Source organism: Propithecus coquereli, unplaced genomic scaffold, assembly GCF_000956105.1.
Source record: "Propithecus coquereli isolate 6110/MARCELLA unplaced genomic scaffold, Pcoq_1.0 Scaffold79, whole genome shotgun sequence".
Lineage (NCBI taxonomy): Eukaryota > Metazoa > Chordata > Mammalia > Primates > Indriidae > Propithecus > Propithecus coquereli.
In genome coordinates this window covers 4,512,177-4,533,065 of record NW_012154062.1, presented here as the reverse complement: position 1 = coordinate 4,533,065, position 20,889 = coordinate 4,512,177, and the positions used below count along the sequence as shown (strand labels likewise).

Here is a 20,889-nt window from a genome sequence, read left to right as displayed (position 1 = left end):
TCCGGCCCCCGGCGCGGCGCGCATGCCCGGCTATATACCCCGCGCGTCACGGCCGGGCCCGCCCCCGGCCCCGCCCCGCCCTGGCCTCCCCCGCGCCTGCCACGTGGGGCCGCCGGGCAGGGACGTGCGTGAGGAACCGGCGCGCGCCGGGGACCCGGCCAACCCGCGCCCTTCTGCGCCTCCCAGCCCGGGCTCGGGTCCTAGCTCGCTGGCTTCATCCTTCCACCCTTCCGTGAATTCCACTCTTGACTCACCGAGGCCCCAGGCTGCTGCTTCCTCTGGAAACCTCCCCCTAAGGCCCCCGCCCCTCCCCGTACCTGGGACGCCCTCACAACCTGGCCCCCATCCGCACACTCCTGGGAGTTAAATGTGCTACTCACTTGACAGGTATATGCATTTTACCACTTCTGATTAATCCAGAAGGCTGCTCTCTTCCCTCCCCAATTCCGCAATGTACTCTAGAAAGGGACGCACGCACAGACGATGTTTCTTTTGCACATTCCCACCATCCCAAAGAACCAAAATTTCCTGTTCCAGTTCGAGATAAACCATATTATATTCACTTCTCAAACTAGGTGTTGCACCGCTTCCCCGCAACAATCAGACTCGTAAGGAGCTGCGACTATTAGCCCAAAGATGGGAGAAATGCTAGTTTTGTGTGAGGAAAGTCCCGGGAGCCTCTCCCGCTGTGGGGCAGGCCTATAGAGATGGATATCAGGCCTAGGAAATGCAGATTTATTGAGAAAATAAACCACCATTAAACTCCCATTGTTCTCTGCCGCAGGACATCAGGACTACTTCCTCTGCAGCTAAGCCAGCTGCCACCTGGGTCTAGAGGGACCCAAAGGAAGGGCTTTAGCAGAACCGTAGCCGGTTAGTACTGGAGCCCTGTTCTAGAACAAAATGACGGTGTCCAGCTGGCACTAACTACCTCTGAATTTGCACGGGGAAGGGGGACAACATCCCACTCTGCGCAAGTGTTGCGGGAGCACCCCCACGGTGGCAGTGCTGAGGAGGGAAGGAAAGCAGTCCCTGGAGCTGTGGCCAGAAGAATCCAGCAGCTTGCCCTTGGCCAGGCCAGAGCAGGCCAGAGTCTTCATGTCACTTTTGAAGAGGCTAGCTGGGCCCTGGGTATTTCTAAAATTCAATTATCCTCACCCTGTAATTACCGTGCTCCAATGGGTAAGGGGGAGTGGTGATATCCCTCTCATTTATTTTCCAAGTGATTTCAAAGTAATGATATCTCTTGCAGAATTTCCCATGGAGCCCCTCCATCTTGGTAATAACCCTTTGTATTTCTTTCTTGGTTAAACTCACAGCATTTCCCAGGCATTATGTCATCCGTTTGGGACTCCGATCCCACCTGCAGTGGGCTGTCAGAAATGGCTCTGACCTATCACATCTTTCCTTGAAGTACTATTCATAGAAAAGGAATGAAAAGCCCCCCAAAGATAAAGCGAAATAAGCATGCTTCAGACACATGGAGAGCTCTGAATGGTACGATGCCTGCAAATACATGTCCTAAAGGAGTGTCAATCTCTTCTTAAAACCAAAGTCCAAGAGCAATCCCACTGCTTTTCCAGGAGAGGTGTCACTGCTGCACACCAGAGCCCAGAGCAGAGCATAAGGCCGGGGTCAGGAAGGCTGCAGAGCGGGAGGCGGCAGGCCCAGACACCCCACCGCAGGGCCTATCACGGCTTCTCATTTTTTGCAACCAGACTAAAGGTAGGACTGCCAAAGTCCATATGCAAGGACCAGAGCTGATAAGCTATCAGCAATCCATTAGAGGAATACAATTAATTATTAACACAGCTTGAAATCAAAAGGTCTTAACTCCATATCCACCCCCACACAAAATTCTTTAGGTACACCCTAACTGAATCCTACCTTGTCGTTGAGCAGTACTCGGTCTCTCATGCCAGGTGCGGGGTCCCAATTCTCTCTTCCCTCCATTTCATTAAATGCCCCTTTTCCCCTCTTATCACCCATTTCCACTTGTCAAAATTACTTGTTTCCCTTAAAATTATTTCATTTCTATCTCTAACCTTATTAGATGTTTATCGGCCTTGATTGCAAGAGATTTCCCTATATACCTGTATCACCTAATGTAACACCTTGCACATGACAGATTCTCAATGAAGATTTGTTGGATGATAAGCCAAGCCTGCTCACTGTAAGTTTGATGTTGGGCAATAGTTAAGGAAACGGAGCACAAAAATCCGACATTTTCGTTGCTACTGTTTCTGACAAGATGCCACAGCTACCTGCCAAAAGATAGGTAGGTACCCGGATTTCCTATAGCTGAAGTGAGTGGAACAGCCTTAGGAGGGAAGCCAGAGAAATGAGACTCCAGCCCTGCTTGTGCATAGGGTGGGGCCAGCGACTCAGAAATCAAAGCCCCTTGGGTGGTTTGTGTTGACCAGGTAGGCAGGTGATCAACAGGGTGGGGACAAGATCCCTCTTCCCATCTCTCACTCACAGGCCGGCTCTAGAGAGACTACAGCTTTTCTTACAGCCCGTCAGATCAGTGACCAGATTTCTCTGATACTTTCTTGGGGGAAAACGAATTTGCTATGTTTTGACATGGCTTAACAAATTTAAGAGGGTTGGAAGGAATATGAAGGTTCTATTCAACCCAAGATCACATCAGAGGACTCAAGTACTAGTACTCTACACTCTGTTAGTCGAGTTAGAATAGCTTGAAGCCTCAACTCTTTGTTGATCATTTCTGTTATTATCTGATGGTTTCAGCAGACAAAAAAAAAAAAAGACACTTGGGAAAAATAACACTTCAGTAAGTAATCAGTAAGAATTTGTTCATCTTGTCTAAGTTGTCTAATTTGTTGGCATAGAATTGTTCAGAGTATCCGCCTTATCATGGTTTTTTTTTTTTCCCTGTAAGGGTGATACTAATGTGCCCTCTTTGATTCCTGATTTTAATAATTTGTGTCTTCTTTTTCTCTTGGTCTGTCTAGCTAAAAGTTTGCTCATTTTATTAATCTTTTCAAAGAACCAACTTATGGTTTTCTTGATTTTCTCTATTGGTTTTCTGTTCTCTGTTTCATTAATTTCTGCTCTGGTCTTTATTTTTTTAAAATATTATTTTTGTCCTCACCTTTGGGTGAATGTTTAGCTGGGAACAGAATTCCAAGTTGACAGTCGCATTTTTATTATTCCTTTTGTCTTAAGGCATATATCGTGGCTCATGAATAGTCTGCTGGTAGGTTTACTACCCTTATTTTTTTTTTATTTTACTTTTAAAGACTTTAGGACATATCAGATATTAAACTGATAAGAACAGCTACTACACTTGATCTTAGCCGAAGGGCCGATAAGCAATACTACCACCTTTCTTTGTAAGCTATCTCTTTCACTTCTGGTTGGTTTTGGTTTATTTTTAATTGACAAATAATGGTATATTTATGGGGTACAATGTGATATTTCAATACCTGTACATATTGTAGAATGATCAAATCAGGGTGATTAGCATATCTATCACCTCAAAAAATTTTTTTTGCCTTGTGTTTGTCAGGCTATTTTTTTTTAAATATTATTTCTTTATGGTAAGGACATTTAAAATCCTTTTAGCTATTTTGAAATATATACATTAACTACAGTCACCTTGCTGTGCAATAGAACGCTGGAGCTTATTTCTTCTAACTGTACCTTTGACCAACGTCCCTTTCTCTGTCCATCTCCCCGCCACCCCACCCAGCGCCTGGTAACCACCATTCTCCTCTCTGCTTCTGTAAGTTCAACTTTTTTATATTCCACATATAAGTGACATCATACTGTATTTGTCTCTCTGTGTCTGGCTTATTTCACTTAACGATGTCCTCTAGGTTCATCCGGGTTGTTCCAAATGACAGAATGTCCTGTTTTTTTAAAGGCGGAATAGCACTCCATTGTGTTTATGTACCACATTTTTTTAATCCATTCATCTGTTGATGGGCACTTAGGTCGTTTCCACATCTTGACTATTGTTGGGTGAACAGCGCTGCAATGAACACGAGAGTGCAGATATCTCTTCTGCATACTGATTTCAATTCCTTTGGGTATATACCCAGTAGTGGGATCGCTGAATCAAACCGGGTTGTTTTTACGAATCTGTCTTTGGTGTTCTGTAGTTTCACTACAGTGTATCTAGCACTAGATATGGTTTTCTTTATCCTCAATATGTTTCTTCATTTAGATGATTCATATCTGTCTTTAAATTCTGGAAAATCCTCAGTCCTTATATTTTCCATATTGTCTTTCACCCTTTCTATTTTAACCTGCAGGAACTTCTCTTAGACAAATGTTGGACCTTTTCATTCTGTCCTCGCTTCTCTTCCCGTTCGTTCCTCTGGGCTGCAATCCAATCAACTGCAATTGTTTCCGCAGGGCTCTGGAACTTTCACCAGTCTGGGGCCCTTTAGTATACTGGTAATAAAAATTCAGACTACACACGCCTGTATCTGGCCCAGGCTTGGGGATTTCTCACGGAGGCTTTATTATCCCTACCCGTTTCCCTGGTCAAACAGCAAGTCTCCTTGCTGCTGTCCTAAGACGGTTGCCAGGGTTTTCCAGTCCCCTTCCAGCCTTCTTCCTCTGAGAGACTCAACTCCAGCAACCCTGCACCTCACAGGGTCTGAGGCCACGTCTCTTGTCCTTACCTGGAATGAAAGAGCTCGGTGCTCCTGCCTCTGTACTTTGTCCAGAACTCTGAGAGCTGTGCAGAGACCACTGTCTTCCCTCCTTTTCTTATATTGGACATTAGCCTTCTTCCCTCCCTCCCCACTCTCTTCTTTCCTTCCTTCCTCCCATTTCCCCCAAGTTCAGCTACGTTAAAAAAATATTTTTTTTTTTCTATTTCGGCCAACATTTTCCACAATGGTCAACTCAGTCTGCCATGTTGCTGGAGGTCTGTTTTCCTCGTATTTTTTTAAAAATAGACTTTCTTAGAGCTGTTTTAGGTTCACGGCAGAATTGAGCAGAAGGTACAGAGATTTCCATATTCCCCTGGCACTCACACACACACAGCCTCCCCCCTGCCAACACCCCACCCATAGTGGTACGTTTGTTACCAATGATGAACCTGCACTGACACATCATTATCGCCCCAAGTCCACAGTTTACATCAGGGTTCACTCTTGGCACTGTACGTTCTATGGGTTTTGACAAATTCATGACATGAATTCACCACTACGATGTCACGGTGAACAGTTTCACTATCCTAGAAATCCCCTGTGCTCCACCTATTCATCTCTCTTCCCACAACTTCCCATTTTTTTACTATTGCTACATTTTGCCTTGCCCAGAATGTCCTGTGTTGGATTCATACGTTATGTAGCCTTTTCAGATTGGCTTCTTTCACTTAGTAACATGCATTTAAGTTCCTGCGTGTCTTTTCATGACTTCATAGCTCCTTTCTTTCTAGCGCTGAAGAATATTCCACTGTCTGGGTACACGATAGTTTATCCACTCACCTGCTGCAGGACATCCTATTTCTAAAGGTTTATAAATTATGAATATAGCAGCATCTTGGGGGCTACACACGTCCATGTGTAGGTTTTTGTGTGGAAACATTTTTATCTCCTTTGGGTAAATACCAAGGAGCATGACTGTTGGATCATACAGTAAGATGTTTAGTTTTGTAAAAAAAAACTTCCAAAGTGGCTGTACCATTTTGCATTCTCACCAGCAATGAGTGGGAGCTCCTCCGGCTCTACATCCTCACCCGCATTTGACATTGTTAGTGTTTTGGATTTTGGCTGTTCTAACAGGTGTGTAATGGTATCTTGTTTTTGTTTTTTTTTTTTTTTTTTTGAGACAGAGTCTCACTGTGCTGCCCGGGCTAGAGTGCTGTGGTGTCATCCTAGCTCACAGCAACCTCAAACTCCTGGGCTCAAGCAATCCTTCTGCCTCAGCCTCCCGAGTAGCTGGGACTACAGGCATGTGCCACCATGCCCGGCTAATTTTTTCTATATAATTTCTTTCTATTTTTGGTAGAGACGGGGTCTCGCTCTTGCTCAGGCTGGTTTCGAACTCCTGAGCTCAAACAATCCGCCCACCTCTGCCCCCCAGAGTGCTAGGATTACAGGCGTGAGCCACCACGCCCGGCCTCTTATTTTAATTTGCAATTACCTAAGGACATAGGATGTTGAGATCTTTTCATACATGTATTTGCCATCTGTTCATCTTTGGTGAACTGTTCAGGTCTGTTGACCATTTTTTAATTGAGTTGCTAGCTTTCTTATTGTTAAGTTTTAAGAGTTCTTTGTATATTGTGGATAACAGCACTTTATCAGACATGTGTTTTGAAAATATTTTCTTCCAGCTATGGTTTGTCTTCTTATTCTCTTGATTTTCCTTTTTGTTTTTTTGAAAAGAAAATAAGTCCAGACAGGAAAAGTTAGTATGAGACTCAGATGAACCTAGTCATAGAGCCAAAAATAAAAAAATAAGGTCTTCTCTAGTAATTCAAATCTCTGAAGTTAAACTTCAGGCCCAGGTTTTGAGGATTGCAATATAAAGACTTCAATAGTCATTTCTAAAATTCCTTCCTTTTTCACACCATTCAACAAAATGCTGCCCAAGTAAAAAAGGCCCTGTCACACTGTACGGCAATACCCCCTTATCCATGGTTTTGCTTTCTGAGGTTTCAGTTGGCCTGGAGCAACTGAGATCCAAAAATATTACGTGGAAAATTCCAGAAATGAACAAGTCATAAGTTTCAAATTGCATGCTGTTCTGAGTAGCATGATGAAATCTCATGTCTTTCTGTTCCAGCCCGCTGGGTGTGTGTCCTCCCGGTAGAAGCTGCCCCCCACCCATTAGTCACTTAGTCACTCAGGAGCCACCTCGGTTATCAGACTAAAATAACATAGTACCACATACATGTAGGGTTTGATACTATCTGGTTTCAGGAATCCACTGGGGGTCTTGGAATGAATCCCCTAAGGAAAAGAAGGGACAACTCTACAGAAATTAGGTTCTTTCTAGAATGATTCAAGAAACACTGCATCATTTAAGAATGGAGTTTCTAAATAAATAGAAAAAATCCCAGTGTTCTAATGGGATGCAGTGGTGAAGCGAGCAGCCAGACTGCTTTGGGAAGGTACTTTTTTTTAATTTTTAATTTTTATGGATACATGGTTGTACATGTTTATGGGGTACACGTGATGTTTTCATACAAGCATACAATGTGTAATGATCAAATCAGGGCAATTGGGATATTCATCACCTCAAACATTTATTATTTCTTTGTATTAGGAACATTCCAATTCCACACCTCTATTTATAATTTTGAAATATACAATAAATTATTATTAACCATAGTCACCCTATCGTGCTACTGAACATTAGGTCTTCTCCCTTCTATCTAACTGTATTTTTGAACCCAGGGAAGATAATGGTCACAGACACACCATGAGGTGTACGTACAGAAGGGCAGGCATTAAAAAAGAGTAGGTCGTGCCTTGGAAGTTGACTCTCTCTGGCTCTCAGGCTAACAGGAATTGTCTGATGGGAAAAGAGGTTAAAAAAAAAAAAACAAAACAAGACAAAATACACACACACAGAAGTGAAACTGCTAGTGTCTTTTCCATTAAGTCTTACCATCCAGCTCGCAGAGAAATTACCTGGCTACTGACACGGGAGCTGCACCTCTCGAGCACAGTAATAAACGAATACTGCTAGAAGTGTTGCAGCTCTCTGAAGGAAGAGCTGTACCAATATAATAAACAACACTATTGCAAACAAACTACACATTTATACAAATTTGTTTTTATTTCCTACCCCAGACCCAATCGTTTGGCGTTAAAACTGAAAAACAAGGCAAGAAAACCAAGAATAAAAAGTGAAGACATTTTTGCATTATATATACTCAAATATTTTTCTGTTCTCATTATCTATGAGAAACAGAGTACTAGGAAATCCAACTTCAACAGAGAAATTCAAAATGCTTCCAAAGAAAATCAGAAAATTGATCTGTTAAGCCAGAGACCAGTGGTTCACGTTGTTTGATTCTGTGGTTTTAAAATTCCAGGTCTTAGCCTCACCCTACGTCCCACACTCCAAAGAAAACCAGAAGGGCACTTGAGGACCGACAACACTCATCCCTCCTCAGCCTCTGCTAAGTGCTGCAACAAACTAAAAACTTCCTTGGTTTTCTTCTTTTAAGGAGTTTCACACTAAAGTTTCTCTTCTCACAGTCACATAAAATGGGTATTTCTGCTTTGTTCCCTCTCTGCCATCATACCAAAACACTAATAAATAAATAAAAATTAAAAAAGGTTAGATAAGACTGCCTTTTAAAACCCAGTAAAGCAAGATAAGATACAATTAAGCCTGAGAGGACTGGGAGAAAATCTTACAACAGGGAGAGGGTGAGAAAAAACACAGGAAAAAAAAGTGCTTTTCAAAAACATTGAAGCCCACAGAAAGAGGGACAACTTTCTAAACTGTCTGGACTTTGGTAGAAGTGTCACGTTTTCCAAACCAACTTCTGGAAATTTTAACTTGGATTCAGAAAAATTCCTAGCAAAGTGAGCCAACAGCCAGGAAGAGGTTATTATGCAAGAGAAATGAGTAATTCCATTTACAAACATATATAAACAAAAATGAAGGTCGCACACCTGGGAGGAAAGTTCAATAAAAACTCACACCCCCATGCCAAAGTTTCCTAGCTGTTGAATTTTGTCCATGTGTTCTGATTGTTACTTAAAAAACTAAAACTTAGCCAGGTGTGGTGGCATGTGCCTGTAGTCCCAGCTACTTGGGAGGCTGAGGCAGGAGGATCACTTGAGGCCAGGAGTTCAAGACCAGCCTGGGCATCATAGCAAGACCCTGTCTCTAAAAAAAAAAAAAAAAAAAAAAACAACAAAAACTAAAACTTACTGAAGATCAGTCACAAAGAGCAAAGATGTGTGTGTGCATGTGTCTATTTGGGGGAAGGAAGCAATGGTATGCTGTAAAGTAACTGAAAGCTACAGAAAAACTTCATGTGGACTCTGTCAAGAGGCCACAGAATAGGTGAAAGCTACTTTCAAATCCAACTCAGGTCACAGGCATCATAAACTCAATCCCCAGAGAAGATTAAGTCATCAAGGGCCTGACTATGCCACAAGCTGGTTTTACTACACAACTTGCACACCTGCCGGCAATAGAAATACCTATTTGAAAACTGTCACTTCACGGGCCTGTTATGACCTTACCCAGCTGCCCAAATAAAGTAACTCTCTCTACTTTAAGAATTTGCAATGACTTCATTCATTATCACCTCTGGCACCAGAAATTGGAACTGCTTAGTAAGCAGAGCTTAGAGGTGCAATTGGTGCTTCTGCAGGTTTCTACAGCTCTTGTTGGCTCTGGACGCTGCTAATGACTCGCCCGGATTCACCCGCTCTGTCTGCGCAGAGGTGGGGTGCTACCACCACGTGCTCCACAAAGGCAACAAGGCAATTTCCAGCTTATACTTAAAAAGAAACTTGCTTTTTCGTGATACCTGGTTTAAGAGAAAAAAAAAAAAAAAGAATCTTATTCTACAGAGTTGGAGGAAGGGGAAACGCCAACACAAAACCCACTTCATCCTCCGCTGATTCTGCAAGAGTCCCAGCCGAGTTCAGAAGTGGACTTTCTCCTAACCGGCCTGCACGCAGGCTGCGCGGTCACAGGAAGAACAGGTTCTCGCACAGCTGCATGGCTGGTTCGTGATGTAAGATTTGTCCTGCTAGGAAAGCTAGCTTGTGGGCATACTTGCAAGGCGCTGGGACTCTGATGGTACCAGGCCAGTTCCAGTACATGTGGCACAGTTTGAAAGTCAACCTGCAGGCCAAGAAGAAAACAGAATCCTTGTCACCCTCCACCTCCAATTTGGGGCATGATTATATACCTATAGGGATATGGCACACAGCACACTTTCCTGAAAACTGGAGAACTCAGGAATACATGACGCAGCTTTTTGGAATGATAATTTTTAAGTGGAATTGTTTCTATTTCCACTACCCATAAGTCAGAGGACATGGGTAAATCGCCTCACTTTAGGCATCTCCTTATTTTATATCAAAAAAGGAAAACAACCCAAAGAGAAAATCCTTTTTGTATATAAGAAAAGGCTGCAGAGGGTTTAGTACCCCGGTAGGGTACGTATGCAATCTGAACTCAAGGGCATCAGGTCTCATATCTAGCTGTTGGTCATCACCTGGAACAGTTTTTAAAAATACAAATGCCTCAAAATGCTTGGGGGTGAAGCCTGGCATCAGTATTTTCTTTAAATCTCTTCAAATAATTTTAATGTAAAACCAGGATTACTAATCACTCCTCAAAAAAATACCATTATTGTCAAAGACATGAAGAAAGTCAAGGAATAAATCTGGGGTGGGCAGTGAACCCACCTTAGCTACCTGGCCAGAATTACTTAAGAATGAGAAAGTAAGCTACTGATCGGCCCACCTCTGCATGTGATCGGGGCTCAGGTTTGCGGTGTTGAGAACACAGACATAGTGTGTCGGAATGCCACAGCCCTGCCGTACGTGATGGGCAAGAAGGTAGAAATCCACCCTGGTAAGGAAAAGCAGGAATTAGTGATGTGGTTGGATCTGGCCAGATGGAGCTGGCAGGGATCTTGGAGATCACTGTAGCTCCTTCACCGAGGGCTCAGAGAAGTCAAATGGACTGGCCAAGGACACACAGGGATTGGACCAGGATTACAACCCAGGTCTCCTGACTCAACAGGCTAGTTAAGGATAGTGGTAGACACTCTGGGAGGCCGAGGCGGGAGGATTGCTTGAGGTCAGGAGTTTGAGAACAGCCTCAGCAAGAGTGAGACCTGGACTCTACTAAAAATAGAAAAAAATTAGCCGGGCATGGTGGCGTGTGCCTGTAGTGCCAGCTGCTCGGGAGGATGAGGCAAGAGGATCGCTTGAGCCCAGGAGTTTGAGGTTGCTGTAAGCTAGGCTGATGCCACGGCACTCTAGCCCGGGCAACAGAATGAGACTCTGTCTCAAAAAAAAAAACAGTGGTAGAAACTCCCTTATCTCCCTGTAGAAGGTTAAGCATACACTATCTTAGGAAAAAAGAATGTATGTTCAATACTTTACACTTAAGAGGTAAAAGCTTTCTTGCTGTTTTTAAATCATGTTTTAAAAGCTTCATTCCTCTAACTGTAGCATCTCTGAGAATACCAGTCCATACCTCTCCAGGCAATCTTCCTATTCTAATACCCAGGAAATAGATAACTTCTCCAACCTATTCTTCCTCAAATACCACGTATTTGCCCACTTACCACTCACAACTCGTTATTGTGTGATCTACCACAGTCCCCGGGGAGGGAGTCACAAAGTGCTCAGTGGCAGCCAGGTACAGATTGGTGCTGATTTTCTTCTGAACTACGAACACCACCATCTTGGGCTGGTAATTCTCAAAAGCTTCAAAACACTTCTGCAGTTGAGGAATCTCATAGTTGGCAACTGTCTTTAGTTGGCCATCAGACACTCCATCACGGTACACCACGATCTTCTCTGGTAGACAGTGGTTCACCTGAAATGATACCCAGGATGAGGTGACTCACAGGGCCCGTGGGCTGAAGACCACAGTCAGTGAGAGGATCGCTCAAGTCCTACGACCCAGAGTCACGGCCGCAGACCCTTTGACCTGGCCCCAAAGATATTGTGTCTGAAGGGCAGGGAAAAAAGCTTCTAATCATTTCTAGACTTCCTTGGGGTAGTAAAACAGGCCTGGTACAGCAAAGGTGTTACAAAACATGAAAACAAAGTAAGTATGAGTCACACACACACAGCTTATCCTCGAACAGTGTGAACAAAGTTCAAAGGAATGGTGGGAAAATTATGGGCTGAAGCAATCCTCCTCCTACTTGGATTTAACACTAATAACCACCTGGGCAAAGAGCAAGGTGAAGAGTTTGAGAAATTTTAGCATATGACCACACGTGCCACAGATCCACCATCCTCAGATGTTTACACACTGGCAACATCTACTGAAGCTGCTGACAAGTGAAAGATCAGTTACTAAATATTACCTTACACTCTGGTGTAGCGTGAAGCATTTTCACTATAACTAAGTAATTAGCAAATAGCCATGTGAATTGTCTATGGATCCAAATTAAATGCTAGCTTGAATCACTTTGAAGAATTAATTTTTCCCCATTTAGGGAATATAATTATGTCCGAGTTGTCTTCAACTTCAATAATTCAAGTTCCATTTTAAACTAGAAGTTCCCTTAAAATAGCTTTGGTTTAACTCAGTTTTGATTCTAGTTGGGTGTGGTTCATTCTAGGTTTCTGTTCACAATTCCCCTCAAAAACCTAAATGATACATTAGGTTTAGATATGAATTAAATATGCATGTGCTAGTCTTTATATGAGAATTTGATTTCAAAACAGGCTTTATTATTATTTAAAAATTATTTAGAATCTTTTAAAGTTTAAGTTCAGAGTTTCAAATATTTTATAAATGCTCCCTCCGGTTTAAAAAAAAAAAAAAAAAAAAAGAATCTTATTCTACAGAGTGCCCCAGTTTGTAGTACTTTTTTTCTTTTTCTTTTTTTTTGAGATAGGGTTTATACAAATATATATATACATGAAAAAGCTGTACACAAAGTTGAGACCAAGCTAGATCAAGGAAATACAGACATTCTGAATCACAGAGAAAGAACATGAAATCCATGGAGTGAAAATCAGGAATCAAATTTGAAGTATTCCCTGACATCACCTCCTTCTTTAGCACACGCTGACCAACCACTGAGTGTGAGGCCCCACGCTCAGCCCTATGCGAGCCCCCAGTGGAACTGAAAGATGTGGTTCCAGTAATCAAGGAGCTGAAAGATGTAAAAATAATCAACAGTGTTAAATTTTCTAGGTCATCTAGTCTATTCTCCTCATTTTATAAATTATAAAACTATGGTCCAGGAGACAGGATAGGAGACAAATCACAAGTGGCAAAGTTGAAACATGATTCCTAAATGTATGCTATAAAACCAACTTAGTATTAATACTTGGTAGATACATGAAACAGTAAGTAACAAGTTCCTCGAGAGCAGGACTGCACTTGTTAATCTCAGCATCCCTTAGCACTCAGTGCAGTGGCAAGGGTCAAGTAGGCAATAAATATTTGCTGAATATTTGAGATGTTTTTATGTGTGGCTCCATTCATTCATAGAACAAATACTTAATGTTCACTAGGTATGAGCCATTGCACTTATCTCAGAAAATTAAAAAACTTATTTTGAAACCATCCAAATCTTCATGGAACTCAAATTAGAAAGGGGAGACAGATATATAAAGGAAATGCCCTCAATATATTATAAATAACATAATAAAGATATAAATAAAATGCTATGGGAACAGAGGAATGTAAGATTTGTTCCCTGGAGGGAGAAGTGTGTCAGGAAAGGCACAATGAAAGAATGAGTAGACAATTCGGTCAACAAAGACGGGTAAAAGGACTCCAGGCAGGGCATGAGCAAAGGCCTAGATTGTGGCTACACAAGAGGTTGAATAACGTACCAGAGACTGACCTATATGATCAGTTTTAAAAGATTACTCTGGGAAAGAACTGAGGGGCTGGGCATGGTGGCTCATGCCTGTAATCCTAGCACTTTGGAAGTCTGACACAGAGGAATGCTTGAGGTCAGGAGTTTGAGACCAGCCTGAGCAAGATTGAGACCTGTCTCCACAAAAAATAGAAAAATTAGCTGGGCATGGTGGCGCATGCCTGTAGTCCCAGCTACTTGGGAGGCTGATGCAGGAGGATCACTTGAGCCCAGAAGTTTGAGGTTGCTGTGAGCTATGATGACGCTACTGCACTCTAGCCAGGGTGACAGAAAAAAAAAAAAGAAAAGAAAAAAGAAAGAAAAGAAAAGAAAACCAGACTGAAGAAGAAGAATGGATATATTAAGAAGTCATTTCTAGTTTAGGATGTCAAAAGATACAGAAAACCTTCATTCCCACCGTAACACCAGAAGAATCAAAATAATATAGAAATGGCAGATATTCATGGGACTACTGAAGACCAGCAGATGCAAGAAAGCCCTGAAATGACCTCCCGAGACAGGAGCATTCACAGGTGACCAGTGGGCCTCCGAAGCCTCCCAGGCGCAGATGCCAGGAGTGGGTGTGGGCAGGAGGAAGAGGAGGCCTGAGTGCTGAGACACTATACCAGGTCCAGAAGAGGCCAGACAAGCTTTGGGCAGTGGTGGGTGCAGGAAGGGCAGGCTGGAGTCTGGAAGATCCCACAAAACAATCATCACTTGCTCAAGATAACTCTCCACCCCAACCTCCTTCCAATTCGCTGAGAAAAGGGAAGTGAAGTTGGAAGTGAAAAGCAGAAAGGCCCAGTCTCACCCATCCCACAGGTGCCTGAACTTCTAATTCCAAAGGCGACACCCTGGCCCCCTCCCTCTCTGCTCTGGGGTCAATTGCTAGTAAAAACTGGTCCAGCCCTAGGCTGCAGCAGCAGGGGCGGAGCTAACCAGAATCCAGGCCAACATCCCTAACGCTCAGATCAACTCGCATCTGGTGAGAGGGAGAGCACAGGCAGATATCCAGAACGCAGCTCGTTTTGACTTTCGCATTGGTGTGGAAGGAAACGCTGCCACTCAGAATCTCATATTAGGTTTCGGTGGCCACGAGACTTCCGAGCAGAGAGGCCGAGCAGACAGCTGGGCACATGGTCTGGGAGCCGGGTGGCGCTGTGTGGGCTCCAGCGGTGATTCCCAGCGTGTGCTCTGGAGAAACCTCTCCTGCTGCCTGCCCCCAAGGAGTCCCTGAGACATCTTCAGGAAGTCCACAAGGTCAAAATTATTTTCATAATACTGCTAATACCTTACTTGCCTTTTTCACTTTCATTCTCTCACAAATGTAAAATTGAATTTTCCAGAGAGTAAACGTGTGTGATAAGACTAAAATGTAGAAGAATATTTATGCAACTTTTATTAGCCCAGACATTAAAGCCATTTGCAAAAATGTAAAACAATGGCACTGTTTTCACTAAACCTTTTGGAAGTAGTTATCTTTAGTTAAAAATGCTGTTTATGTTAACATGTACTAAGTTTATTATTATTATTTATTATTTTTAGAGACAGGGTCTATGTCACCCAGGTTGGAGTGCCATAGCCTGATCACAGATCACTGCAGCCTTGAACTCGTGGGCTCAAGCAATCCTCCCACCTCAGCCTCCTGAGTAAGCTGGGACTACCTGAGTGTGCCCACCACATTCAGATAATTGTTTAAGTTTTTGTAGAGATAGGATCTTACTATGTTGCCCTGGTCTCAAATTCCTGGCTCAAGTGATCCCCCTCACTTGGCCTCCTAAAGTGTTGAAATTATAAACGTGAGCCACTGTGCCTGGCCCAGTTTATTATTTTTAAGTAAATTAATAAACACTGAAAAATTAAACTTTTCAATATGGTAATTATTGACAGATATATGCCCGTATAAATGAAAACTCTTGGGGGAACCTCAATAATATTTAAGAATATAAAAGGGTCCTTACAGCAAAAATTTTGAGAACTGTTAGACGAGAGATATAAATCTAAATACAGATATTAAAATGCAGGTATCACATGTGAATTTAAGATTGCTTGGGAGGCTCCAGGTGGTGGACCAGGAATTCTGAGAAACTCTGCACCTCAGCACAATTGGAAAAGCTGGACACAAGGTAAAAACATCTAGGTGAAGGCCTTAGACATGGCCCAGCAGCTGAGTAGGAGGGATGGGGCCAGGGCAATCAGCCAGGCACGGGAAGAAGGTGTTTCTCCTCTGACAGGTTTGCCGATTCCACAACAGTGGCTAAAAGGCTATGAGGCTGAGGAGTGAGTGCCTTTTATTTTGAATAGCTTTACTGAGATATAATCTGACATACCATAAAACTCACCTTTTTAAACTACACAAAGGTTTCTATATTTTTAGAATTGCGAAACCATCACCACCATCTAATTTTAGAACATATTCATCACCCCAAAAGGTAATCCCATACCCAGTAGCAGTCACTATCCATTGTCCTCTTCCCATCAACTCCTTGAACCCACTAACATACTTTCTGTCTCTATGGGTTGGCCTATACTGGACAAATAAAATCTTTGTATCCAAATAATTTCACTGAGCATAATGCTTTCATGGTTCATCCATGTTGCAGCATGTCTCAGTCCTCCACTCCCTTTTATTGCAGAATAATATTCCACTTCATAGACATATCGCATTTTGTCCACTTACCAGTTCTTGTACATTTGGATTATTTCCATTTTTGGCCATTATGAATAATGCTGCTATAAACATTTGTGTACAAGTGTTTGTGTGGACATATATGTTTTCAATTCTCTTGACTATAAACCTGGGACTAGAATTCCTGGGTCATATGGTAAATCTATGTTTAACTTTTTAAAAAATTTTTTTTCTTTTAAAGATGGGGTCTCACTATGTTGCCCAGGCTGGAATGCAGTGGCTATTCCCAGGTGTGGTCATTGAGCAGTACAACCTTGATCCCCTGGGCTCAACATCCTCCTGCCTCAGCCTCCCGAGGAGCTGGGACTATATAGGCACTTGCCACTACACCCGGCAATTTTTTGAATTTTTGTAAAGATGGGGTCTCACTATTGCTCAGGTTGGTTTTGAACTCCTGGCCTCAAGGGACCCTCCTGCCTTGGCCTCCCAAAGTCCTAGGATTACAGGTGTGAGCTACTGCACCCAGCCAAAGAGACTACTGTTTTTCCATTGAATTGCCTTTGCTCCTTTATCAAAGATCACTGGGCCATATTCGTACGGGTCTATTTTTGGGCTCTCCATTCTGTTCCACTGACCTGTTTGCCTGTTCTTTCATCAGTGCCACACAATCTTGATTACATGGTTTTACACTTATGTCTTTAAGTTGGGCAGTATCAGTCCTCTGCAGTATTGTACTGACTAACCTCTCTTTTGTCTCTCCATAGAAACCTTTGAATCCATTTGTTGATATCCACAAAATAACCTGCTGGGATTTTGGTTAGGATTGCATTGAATCTAGCAATCAAAGTTGGGAAGAAATGAGATCTTAATGATAGTGAGTCTTCCTATCAATGAACATGGACTATTTCTCCATCTATTTAGATGGTCTTTGATTTTTTCCCATCAGTTTTGCAGTTTTCCACATGTAGATCTTGTACATAATTTATTAGATTTCAACTTAAATATTCCATTTTTGTGCTAATATACAAATGTTATTGTTTTTAATTTAAAATACCAATTATTCATTGCTGGTGCATAGGAATTGACTTGTTCTAAGCCACTGACTTTTTTATATGAACCTGGTAACCTGCAACCTTGCAATTCTTGCTTACGAGATCCAGTAGGGGTTTTTTTGGAGTTGTTGATTCCTTCGACTTTCTACACAATCATGCTATCTGCAAACAAAGACAATTTTCTTTCCTCCTTCCCAATCTGTATACCTTTAATTTCCTTTTCTTATTGCATTAGCCAGGACTTCCAGTACGAAGTTGAATAGAAGTGGTGGCAAAGGGCATCCCTGTCTTGCTCCCAATCTTAGGGGGAAATCTAGTTTCTCACAATTGTGCTAGTTGCAGGTGTATTATAGATTTTTTTTTTTATCGAGTTGATGAAGTTCCCCTCTATTCCTAGTTTGCTGGGAGTTTTTTTTTTTTCTTAATCATCAGTGGGTATCTTTTAAAATCATGAATGGGTGTCAAATGCTTCAATTAGCACTCTGGGAGGCCGAGGCAGGAAGATTGCTTGAGCTCAGGAATTCGAGACCAGCCTGAGCAAGAGTGAGATCCCATTGCTACAAAAATAGAAAAATTAGCTGGGCATGGTGGTGCATGCCTGTAGTCCCTGCTACTGGGGAGGCTGAGGCAGGAGGATCGTTTGAGCCCAGGAGTTTGAGGTTGCAGTGAGCTACGATGATGCCACTGCACTCTAGCCAGGGAAACAGAGTGAGATTGTCTCCAAAAAAAAAAAAAAAAAAGGAGGGGAAGAGGTGAATAAGGAATAATTATTTAATGGATACAGGTTGTTTTTTTTGCGGGTGGTGAAAATGTTTTTAAACTAGAGAGAGCTGGTAGTTGCACAGTATTGTATATATACTAAGTATGCATGAATTGTATATTAGAAAATGGTTAATTATATGTTATTTTATTTCACCTCAATTAAAAAAAAAAAAAGCAGGCTGGTGCTCATCAGAAGAACCTCCTCCCAGGGTGGGAAGGAGACTGGAAGCAGGCAGTGGGTATCCATGTGTGCTCACGTGAGGTGGCCACCCAGGCTCCATGACGTGAGTGGACCTTGGGGAGCTGTAGTCACGCAGACACGGGCTGAATCAAAAGTTCCTCTCGTGCCCTTTGAAGCACAAACTGCCAACAGGAACTGTTCTGGCTGCCAACAAGAGAGTGCAGATGGCTATGGGGCAGATTTCCCAGGGGGAAGGCTCTGTATTTGGGTGGTAAGTTGGACTGACCGTGGTAGCCCCAGGAGTCTGCAGCAGCTCCTGACAGGAGCAGACACTTATTACAGACTGGGCTTTGAAGACCTGCTGGTAGATGCAAATGCTCAAAATACTATAAATGTGTGCTCGCTTCGGCAGCATATATAGTAAAACTGGAACAACACAGAGATTTCATTTTGAAAAAGAAAAAACCCCAAAATACTATAAATGGACTAAGACAGAAGATACTCCACCAATTTGGACAGTTCTTCAAACCAAAGAACACATTTTCATCCTCACAGTAATGGTTTAAGAGAGAATTAGAATGGGCACCTGAAACATTTGTTGTCTAAAATGAAGAGAAGAAAAACGTGAAGGCTGGCTTATACACTTTAATCAGTGTGTGCTCACACTCAACACGAGAGGGGCCAGGGGAATATCTCCACCAGATTCCTCCCTTTTCTGCTGAATCTGGAGAAGGAGGTGAGGCAAGATGCTGCTACAACTATATATTAATAATTCTTCCCATGGGGGAGGATGCTGGTACAACTATACTTTGTCCTTCTTCCCCCAGATGACTTCAACATTCTTTTTTTCTACCTGATGTTGTGGTCCTGGGACCAGGGCCACCCTGCAGGTGCCAGAAGCAGGAATGATCCCTGTATTAGTTTGCTACAGCTACAGTAACAAACGCTGGTTTAAACAGCAGAAACTTACTGTCTCACAGTTCTGGAGGCTAGAAATCCACAGTCAAGGTGTTGGCAGCACTGGTTCCTTCAGAGAGAGATAAGGGAGAATCTGTTCATGGTGCCCTCATAGCTTCTGGTGGCCTCAGGTGTCCCTGGCTTGTAGGTGGTTTTTCCCTATGTCTTCACATTGTCTTCCCTGTGTGTGTGTCTGTGTCCGAATTTCCTCTTTTCATAAGGACACAGTCATGTTGGAGTAGGGCCCACTCTAACAACCTCATCTTAACTTGATCATCTGCGAAGACCCTATTTCCAAAAAAGGTTACATCCACAGGTATTGACAGTTAGGACTTCATCTTCTTAGGGACACAATTAAACCCACAATCCCTAAGCAAGAAACTTAACTATACTTTTAAACCTTTATGTTAGGAGTTCCTAAGGGCCTGATGGGGTAGATTGTACCTTCATTCCATCTGGCAAAATTGGGATTCACAGGGAATACAGCTATATTGCCTAGTGGTCAAGATAGCCCACTAGTTCTGTGCCTACATAACCCTGGCCCATGTGAAGGGAGTGGACTGAGGGGGAGACACCAGCTAGACTTACTCTAGACCAGCACAGTGGCCAAACCTAAAATCCCTTCCAAAAGTAGAAAGGTTTGCGTATAAGTGGAGAGAAGGAAGAATAAGAATGGTAGCTGAGGGCAAAGGAAAGAATAAATGGTTGTGCAATGAGGGTAATCCAATATTATACTGGTGCCTTGGGAGAGGCTTACAGCAAGAGATGATACTGTCTATTCAACTAAACCAGATGCCTGAAGGGATACAGCCATGCTGCTGAGATTACCTGCTTTTGAAACCTGACATTGTCAAATGGAAGCCTGCAAACCTATATGGCACAGCTCTGGGAGGCACTGTAGTCATACAGTATGATGATAAACTGGACTTACTACTCATGACTGAGTAGGATTCTAGTAATGTGCCAGTATCTTTCGATTCTTATACTTCAGGTTATATGTCCTATCATACCGTGACATGAAGTAACACTAATCTTGTTGGTAAGATTCGGCCTACTCACATAGACAAGGCTTATGACTATACTGCCATCGATAATCAGTTGTGTTGGGAAATCAGGTTAAAGCCTCTCTAGGATGTAATACTGATAAAAAAAAATGACTGGCCTGGGAAAGAAGCAGATGGAGCCAACCAGCAGCTAACTTCTATGCCTAAGAGTTCTGCACAAGTTTATCACAAAGGTACAAGGGGCAGTAAATTAAGAGTGAAAAGAATAATCAAGTTAGTACAAAAATCTAAAAATGTATCTAATGGCTTTACAGGGCAGATGAGCTGTTTCTTCGAATCTATCCCTACCCCACACTGGCATATTCACAACGATACAGCCGCTGTGTCTGTCACACGAATGCTACACTACATGCAGATTTCCAGACAAACATGACCGCTGTGCTGTAAGAGAGCCCCAGGCAAGCCCGGGTGGGGGGCTGTATGGTGAAGAACTCACCTTACCCATACAGAGCTCTGGCCTTTGCCCTTGGCTTCTGGGAGGTAATCCGTAAGATCTTTGTTTACTTGGGGGGCTTGGGCTAGCTAGATACAATGTGATTTAGGGTGGGGGCTCTGGGGAACACCAGGGGGTTGCAGATCAATCACTCGGGAGGCGGTCAATCCATGGTGCCTGTGCGATGGAGCCCCTGGACGTGAGGCTGGGGTGAGCATGGCTGGCCAGCACATCAGCGCACATCAGTGCCAGGAAACTAACGCACCCTGACGCCACAGGG

General features: G+C 42.9%; 1 protein-coding gene across 1 annotated transcript in view; it reads right to left on the bottom strand.

Annotated features, from left to right (window-relative positions):
• Window positions 1-8,842: 8,842 nt before the first annotated feature.
• PIWIL2 (piwi-like RNA-mediated gene silencing 2) overlaps window positions 8,843-20,889 on the bottom strand; it is a 43,308-nt gene continuing 31,261 nt past the window's right edge. Inside the window, exons 20-22 of the mRNA XM_012662945.1 lie at window positions 11,267-11,520; window positions 10,435-10,542; window positions 8,843-9,807 (exon numbers count right to left, since the gene is read on the bottom strand). Of these exons, the coding sequence (XP_012518399.1) occupies window positions 9,651-9,807; window positions 10,435-10,542; window positions 11,267-11,520 (519 nt within the window). The 3' untranslated portion in view covers window positions 8,843-9,650. The remainder of the gene's footprint in view (window positions 9,808-10,434; window positions 10,543-11,266; window positions 11,521-20,889) is intronic.